General features: G+C 31.4%; 1 protein-coding gene across 5 annotated transcripts; it reads left to right on the top strand.

The window, feature by feature from the left end:
- The first annotated feature begins 1,041 nt into the window (after positions 1-1,041).
- Positions 1,042-6,305, top strand: LOC131616784 (type I inositol polyphosphate 5-phosphatase 10-like). 5 transcript variants are annotated; one of them, XM_058888228.1, is made up of 11 exons: positions 1,042-1,259; positions 1,541-1,618; positions 1,715-1,790; positions 2,674-2,752; positions 2,844-2,948; positions 3,144-3,663; positions 3,793-3,986; positions 4,104-4,212; positions 4,523-4,674; positions 4,834-5,069; positions 5,964-6,305. In XM_058888228.1, exons 2-10 carry the CDS (start codon positions 1,547-1,549, stop codon positions 5,039-5,041), a joined length of 1,515 nt encoding a protein of 504 aa, XP_058744211.1. In that variant the 5' UTR covers positions 1,042-1,259; positions 1,541-1,546; the 3' UTR covers positions 5,042-5,069; positions 5,964-6,305. The 5 variants fall into 5 exon arrangements, with proteins under 5 accessions (XP_058744211.1, XP_058744210.1, XP_058744212.1 ...); XM_058888227.1 differs by lacking the exon at positions 5,964-6,305 and having other exon boundaries at positions 1,043-1,259; positions 4,834-5,086; XM_058888229.1 differs by lacking the exons at positions 1,042-1,259; positions 1,541-1,618; positions 1,715-1,790; positions 5,964-6,305 and adding an exon at positions 1,861-2,344 and having other exon boundaries at positions 4,834-5,086.
- The last annotated feature ends 2,260 nt before the right edge of the window (positions 6,306-8,565 follow it).

Below are 8,565 nucleotides of genomic sequence, written 5' to 3'. Positions count from 1 at the left end.
ATTATAAAAAATAGAGCAGAAGTAGAAAAATCAAAATCATGCATTTGAATCAAACAAAATCATCCATTGATTATCTGTTTGAAGTACTTGCCATAGACCAAATACAAATCCTTTGACTCGTTGATGTCCTTCGCAGATTCAATTGGGCGAAAACAGATTTTAGATAAAAATGACAAATACAAAACTTACACAGAAGATTGGAATGGAAGAATAGAAGTTGTGGTACACTCTTTTGACACCTTGAATTTATAGGTGGACAAAAAAATGAAAAGGTAGTAGTGAAATATTAATTCAATGAATCTTGGAAGAATGTGTGGAGTGGAAAATCGTAATTCTTGGAAAGGGAGAAATATTGTGAATCTTGGAAAGGGTGGGTGGAGAGGAATATCGTTTGACTACAAAAACGGCTGGCTTTTTATTTCCCAATTACAAATAGGTGTATTATAAATGCTAAGAATGATTAGGTTAAATTAATTATTATAGAATTAAAAAAATAATTAAAAGCAACAATAATCTTGGCTATGCCACATCAGCCCTATTAAATGTCAAGTGAATATAAATCAAGTAACTTTTAAATAGTCAATTTTACCCTTATAATTAGATTAGATTAGGCATTTAATCAGATGGCTTATTATGTAATTACCAAGTACTTTCGTTTTTATATATTTATAATAGATTGTATCCTATATTTATCATAAGAATTTTTTTTTTATAGATTAATATATCTGATTTATATATAAATTAAATAATTTAGTTATTTAAAGAAAATTCGGTTATTAGTTGTGTAGAGATATTTATCTCATCTATTTATCTTCCATAAAGATGAAATTTTGACCAGAATAGATAAAAATGCTGAAATCAAAACAAGGAAAAGGTTTGAATCCATTATTATTACTCTGACCTTGTTTTCAAATAATAATAATAAAAATATAGTAAAAATTATAATATAACAACAATAAATGTGAATGAAGAGACATATAAGATTCCATTCCATTCATCTCCTCTTTTTGTTTGACTATTTCTTTTATTGATTTAATTAATTTTCCTCAAATTTTTCATTCCAATTTCATGAATAAGAAAGAAACAAACACCCTACTCTCTCTATAAACCTATACCTATTTTTCTGTCTCCTTTGTATCCTTTTTGAAATCATCAAATACTTTCTCTTCCACTATATATACATGTATCTTTCATGATTCCTTTTGATTGCACACTATACAAATTTTCAGTTCTAGACACAAGGATTCATTCTTCTTCAGGTTTCTTTTTTTCCCTCTTTTTTATTTTAATATGAGAATCACATTTTTAATGGTAGCAATGATTTCAAAATGAATCCAATTTTTGTTATATCCTAAATCTGTGCATGAAATTCTTTCTTCAATATGCTTTTATTTATATATTATTGTTTTGAATGATTATCAGAAGAAAAAAATTTATTTGTATGCATCAATTAACTTTTGTCGAATGAAAACGCATTGATTAGTTTATAAAATTAAATATTTTGAATCCTTTAACTTTCAACATTTTTTCGATGATTTAGATTTAGATGGACAATGATTTCGAGGATAGACAAACAGTTTCAGAAATGATAGCAAGCAATCGACCGAGGAAAAAACAGGTTAATTTCGAGGATAGTTTTTCTTCGTTAGAGTTACACACGAATCACGAATGTTGATTGATTATTTTGTAATTATTCTTTCGAATGTGATTTCAGTCATTTTTCTCGAAAGTGTTGAGTATGAGAGATAGAAACGGAAGAACAATCGAAAGAGGTTCAATTGATTCTCATGGTGAGTTCCATTTGAATTTCATTCTAGTTTTATCTAAATAAGAAGAGACAGACAATATTCCTACAATCTTTAAAGCTAGAATAGTCTTTTTTTGACATTGTTAATTTTTCTAAAATTTGTATCATTCAATTCAATACTTCAACTTGCTTTCCTGAAAAGGTGGAATCACTACTTTTCAAGTGAAGAAAATGCAAATTTGAATCATTACTTTTATGTTTTTTTTCCTCTTAGACTTAAAGTATGGAACCTTTTTGTTCTTTATCTTCTGTGAAAGCATGATAGTATTAAAATCATATCCTATCTGTAAAGATGAGAAGATGAGTTGGCCAAACAGATAAAATAAATGGAATAACCAAAGTTATTTTATTTTAGTTTCAAGTGTATAAGAATATATTCTTGGTTGATTTTCAGATTTGTGTAAATAAAATGAATCATAGATGGTGCATACATTTCATTTTCAACTTGGCATAAGAAAATAATAGATATGTTATCCATAGTTTCATATCTATTATCTGTGGTTCAGAGAATTTTTCATTCTATTTATCTTCTTTTAGGTAGAATTTTTTGACAAAAAATAAATTATCAAAGTTATAAGATAAGGTGTAGCAGCATCTGGTGATTTGATCGAAATCTCGGAATATAATCAAATTTAGACTTTCAGATGAAAATTCAATTATTGATCTTTCTTTGTTCTTCTTCATTATCTACAACTTTTACTGTATGAAAGTTCCTTTGTTAATGGTGGAGGTTGTTTGAGAATAGCATAACATCATACTTTTACTGTACGAAAGTTCCGTATCACGGTATCAGCATGATCAAGTTGACAGATCTCGTGTTTTTTTGTATATATTATTGATATCAGTTTGTGTTTGTTGTATTGCAGAAGCGCTTTCTGATTTATCGGTTCAAAATCAAGGCTCGGTATCTTCGATGTCTTCTGGTGAAGCAGTTCAGAATTTCAAGTAATGCGAAGATTTTGTTTATATCTTGTTCTTGTTGCAATATCTGTGACTGGATTAACAGTTAGAGTTATTTGCTTGTGATTTTAATCAGAGTTTTCGCTGCAACGTGGAATGTTGGTGGTCAGTGCCCCAGTGGGAACCTTGATCTTAGCGATTTTCTTCAGGTTCGGAACGAACCCGATATGTATGTTTTGGGGTATGCTTTCTCTCTATTTCTCTGTTTGTTTCTCATAATTTGTGATTTTAGTAGAAAATATTGGTCAAAAGCGGGACTATATCACAGCCGCATAGCTGAATTTGAACAAACTGCTATTTTCTGCGATCTGTAATTGACAACGCTTTATGCGCTAAAACGTTATAGTCGATAATTATTGTTTTTCAAACTTGTTAGCTTTCAGGAAATTGTCCCTTTGAATGCTGGAAATGTACTTGTATTAGAGGACAATGAACCTGCTGCAAAATGGCTTTCTTTAATCAATCAATCGCTCAACGGTCCTTCGAGTTTCGTTTCTCATAACGGACTAAAACCTACCGCATCCTTCGGCGGGTCATTGCTCTTCCCGAAGCCTTCTCTAAAGAAGATCAAGAAAACTTTCAAGAAACTAAACGGAAAGAGACTAAAAAGTTGTAACTGTGTACTCGAAATGGAAAGGAAAGCTGCTAAGGACTTCTGTTTTCGATGCCAAGAATCAAATTTTAATTTAGACGATTCTTCGACCGAGGAGGAGGACGACAGTTTCCCGATTCCTGTCGCTCTGGCTACTAATCAGATGAAATATAGTCTTGTTACATGTAAGCAAATGGTTGGAATTTTCGTTAGTGTATGGATGAAGAAGGAGCTTATTCAATATGTAGGACATTTAAGAATATGCTGCACGAGTCGCGGTATCATGGGATGCCTCGGAAACAAGGTAGTTGAAATACGATTTTTTTTTCTTTACTTTCTCGTTCGATGCAAGTGCATATGAATTAAGAAGTTTCAATGAAAAACAACTCTTTAACATAAAAGCGTTACCGTGTTTTTTTTTATATGGCTGCAGGGGTGTATATCAGTGAGCATGTCATTTTATCAGACAAGTTTTTGCTTTATCTGCAGTCATCTAGCGTCGGGAGAGAAAGAGGGCGATGAGCTACGCCGAAATCTTGATGTCATAGAGATACTAAAGAACACTCAGTTTCCAAGGATTTGCAAGACACAGCACAGTAGAATGCCTGACAAAATTTTAGATCACGAGTAAGCGTTGCTCGATACTATTTTTGAAGAGTTATAATGTAGACCTTTTCTCGATTTCTCTATAACTGTCAGTTATTTTTCATATTTCTGATCATGTTTGGGAAAAAAATTCTCCAGCCGAATCATGTGGTTTGGAGACTTGAATTACAGAATTTCTTTGAGCCGCGATGATGCTAAAAGGCTCGTGGAAATGAAGGATTGGCCTGCACTTTTTAACAAAGATCAGGTACTTGTTACTTTCTCCCTTGTAATGTTAATTTGAATATGATACATGTTTCCATTAGACTCAGGGTTTTAGATTCAAGTCTAGAACTACACAGCGGCCACAATCGATCGCTATTGCTTCAGATGCATTTGTTCGTAACACTCCGCAATATCAATGATTGCGTTGTAACAGAAAATGCAACCGCTATTTAAAACCTTGATCGTATTCTTCTTGACGGTCTCCTTGAGATTATGAGTATTTATGCTGTCTTCCACTCTTTTTTTTACGAACCATGATGGTTTTTTGTCGTTCGTTTTTGTTATCTTGACAGCTTAAAATGGAAAGGGAAGCCGGTCGAGTATTCAAGGGGTGGAAAGAGGGGAAGATCTTCTTTGCACCTACTTATAAATATGCTTTCAACTCGGATACTTACTATGTCGAAGGTCTAAAGATTTCAAAGAACAAAAGGAGAACTCCCGCATGGTATGTATCACTTTGAATTAATGTTATCAAAAGCATATCCGAGATTGAACCGATGATGAGACCTATGAATTATGGTTCAATTAGTTTAATCGGTTCAATCACGGTTGAACCAGATGTAAAAATCGGTTTCAAAACAAATCTGATGATTAAGAATTGCAGGTGTGATAGAATATTGTGGCATGGAAGGGGAATACAACAACTTTCATACGTGCGCAAAGAATTCAAATTTTCGGACCATAGACCAGTTTGTGCAACATTTTTGGTAGAAGTGGAAGTCATGTTTAGGGGACAAAAGAAGAAAGTTTCCACTTTCAACATTCAAATTGATGATGATTTTGTACCAACAAGAAGTTCATATTATTCATGAAGCACCAATCTTAACAATAATAATTGAGGTATTAAAGTTGGCTAATGTGACATCCATCTTTGCATTATGAAGATCATTAAAATTGCTAGGATAAGATATTAGATAGTGATTTATAGACTAGGACAAATTCACAATGTTTTAGAGAAAACCTAGGTCAAATTGTTTAGGTAAGTTTCTAAATGTTCATTAAAAATAAGTTAAATCGGTCACAAACTACTTCCACCTATTTTTAGGGTATGTATGTTTTAAATATTTTTTTTAGTAATTGTATATTTTTGTAATGTAGAACTAAACTTGATCATGGCCTAAAAAAACTAGACTTGATCAATTTTTATTTTTTTTTCTTTTCGAACAAAAAAAATAGATTTAATTTATTATTTTTACTATGTTAATGACGTTTATCAATCTATAGCCCCTATGTTAATATTTAGACGTATTTTAAATTTTTTAAATAAAAATTGTTGATTTATAAATATCAACAACTTAATAATAATAATACATAAATATAAATATAAATAACTGAGATTTAGATAAGTCGTTTATACTCATTCAACTCAACTAATATCAATTGAGAATGTTCAGGTTTGTTGTAAAAAAACTAATATAAGTTTTTTTTTTATAGAATTGTTATTTTTTATGATATTCTAATTATTAATTTTTTTCATTCCACCTACTTAAGAATATTACTATTAATAAAATTATAATTAAATTATAAAAATTCAAGTAATTAAAAAAACTACAAAGTGATGAGTTAATTTGGGATCATATGATATATAAAATGTGAATTTTTCGGTATAATTTGGGATCATATGATATATAAAATGTGAATTTTTCAGTAGTTTATGCCTTTATGGTCCTTTTCTATGGTAAATTTTGATGAATAAGTGTGAATACTTAATTGGTCTTTTTAATGTGTAAACAGGTACTAAAGCACAAACCTCAATGAATTGCAAGAATGAATAAATATTGCAATTTTTTCTGTTCGAATTGAAGAAGAGTTACAAGGTCTTGGAAACTGCCAAAGAACAATTGTACTAACATTCACAATTTATGAAATGATGAAAAATGTATTAGAAAATGTGATTACATTTAGAAACGGTGAATTAACTAAAGAAATAAAATAATTAGATTCAACTATCATCGTGCACCAAAAAACAATGTTGGTGCTTTATTTTAATTTTTTTGGCTATATAGAAATTACATATTGCTAGATAGCTGGAGGGAAGGGAAAAAAAAAGTAGAACTGGCTATTCATGTATGTGAAGAGTTAATTTGGGATCATATGATATATAAAATGTGAATTTTTCGGTACAATTATCAATTTTTTAATGACATGATACATTGTGATTTTGCAAGATATATATGGGGGCTAATGCAAAAATAAATCATTACTCTAACTATTTACAATTGTTTGGGTTTTCTGAGATTGGCCTTTACATTTGTTTGAATATTTTGATACTGCATGTAGAAATTTCTATCCAAATAGAAAAACCGTCTTTATGCGGCCTATGTTTGGTATATTGAAAAAACACGGTGGAACTGCACAGTTAGAAGAGTTGGTAGTTGTAGCTTCGGTAAAACTCGCGATGGAAACCCAGAAAACACACACGGTTGCGATCATTTGAATTACTAGCAAACACACACTTAGATCGTTTCGAAGTGTTTCACATCTATCATGAAGGATATAATATCTCAACATAAATTATAGATTAAAAGATCAATCGTTTATAAATTAATAGAAGGGACTTAGGGTAAAATAGTCATTTTATTATAAAAAGGACATTTTACTCATTTCATAGTAATTGAATGAAATTTTGTGTAGTTAAAACTAATGAAAAGTAATTTATTAAGTTTCTAAGCTGTGAACAAAAAATTATTAGGGAATTTCAATTGGTACTATACGTTATCGAAAATTCACCTATATTAAATGAAGGGTAAAGTCGTCATATTGTGGGAAATAAATTTAAGGTGATGGTTAGAGGAAATTAGGAAATTATTGCATACTTTCTCATTCCACACTTGGGATAGAGGGGAAATTTTGGAAGGTGAACTTGTGTGTGGGCCTTCCTTGTTTGGATGTATTATTCATCTCCACAATTATGATCCTCATTCTAGAGCAAACCTAAGTATTACAAGAATCCATATCAAATTTGGGAGAAAGCATAGAATGAAAAAGGAGAAATTAAAGAGCAACGGTTGTGTTGTAGAACCACTCGATGTTGGGAGAAGGAAGCAAGAGAGTTTATCATTCTTGGTTGAATATGGCATCATCCCTAGCTTTACCATGATTGAGTAATTCAAAGACAAATTTCTCATCTTTTAACCTTTCCATTTTCTGTTTAAGTATCTTTAATGGTTCTTCCGTTTTACTTGTCACAAGGGAGAAAAGAAGTCAATGTGGGAGAAGTAGGTGATCATCAAGCCATATTGATTAAAGATCATTTCATTTGTAAATTAATAAAATTGGGAGGTTAGGGGTAAAATAATCATTTTACCAAGGAAGAGAATTTTAGTCATTTTCAATGATGGCATATGGTGTCTCAAGTCAATTAAGACCTAATTGGGGTTGAGTAAGTGATTATGTTGATAACCTAGGTTTTGGAAATTTGGGGCAAATGTGGAATTACCATCTCAAGTAAAGGAAAAAATGGACTTCTAATTCGTCTTGAAAATTATATATGTGGTTTGTTTCCTTGGAAACCGTTTAGAATTTCCTCTCCCTTGAGAGTGGCAAGAAGGATAACATATTTTAGAGAAAGGAAAACCCTTAAGCCCTCATCCGCTTCTCTCACTCTCAATGGCAACTCTTGGAGAAGAGCATGAGGTTTTCATCCAAATTCCCTGTATCTTATGAATAGTAAGCTCTCAAAATTCATCACTATCCTATTCTCTAAGCTTCACCCATTTAACCACCATTTCTATTTTCAATTGTATGATTAAACTGCCAAGTTGGAAGATAAGGTTTTTGGCCTCAATGATTGATGCAAATCATGGGAGGCTTGAAATTGGAGTTGAATGTGGCTAGAGGGGAGAAAAGCTCATCATCATCATCATCATCATCATCATCATCATCATCATCATCATCATCATCATCATCATGATATCCATTATTTAGGTGGATTTCCCCTCCTTTTAGGTTATGGATATCACTTAGCATAAAAATTGTGGAATGATAACATGCATGTTACGAATTTATGTAGAAATTAAGCTAAGATTATGTTTAGAATGATGGATGATGGAAAGGATTGTGAGAGAGGCAGTAAAAGTTGGGTTTGCTGGTATAGAATCAATGAATGCCCCATGTTTCTAGAAAAATTATGGTCGTAATGTATATTACGACCTGCCCGTAATTTTGTCCGATCCCTGTATCAATGGAGAGCCAACGCAGGAATTCGTGAACTCTATGAAAGTAATAATTATTACTCCATGTCCGTAATTCTCTCTGCCAAGCCATATATATTCCCATAAATTGTGTTTAAACCATTATTTTTCATGTTATAAATCATACCCTTAGATAGTCAATG

The sequence above is a fragment of the Vicia villosa genome, linkage group LG7 (genome assembly GCF_029867415.1).
Source record: "Vicia villosa cultivar HV-30 ecotype Madison, WI linkage group LG7, Vvil1.0, whole genome shotgun sequence".
NCBI classification, from domain to species: domain Eukaryota; kingdom Viridiplantae; phylum Streptophyta; class Magnoliopsida; order Fabales; family Fabaceae; genus Vicia; species Vicia villosa.
This window is presented reverse-complemented; position numbering and strand designations above follow the sequence as displayed.

Bases quoted from the DNA above. Each gene is read 5' to 3' on its own strand.
- LOC131616784 (XM_058888228.1), top strand. From the start codon at position 1,547: ATGGACAATGATTTCGAGGATAGACAAACAGTTTCAGAAATGATAGCA. The intron at 1,619-1,714 runs GTTAATTTCGAG...ATGTGATTTCAG, and splicing joins ATCGACCGAGGAAAAAACAG to TCATTTTTCTCGAAAGTGTT. The intron at 4,213-4,522 runs GTACTTGTTACT...TTATCTTGACAG, and splicing joins CACTTTTTAACAAAGATCAG to CTTAAAATGGAAAGGGAAGC.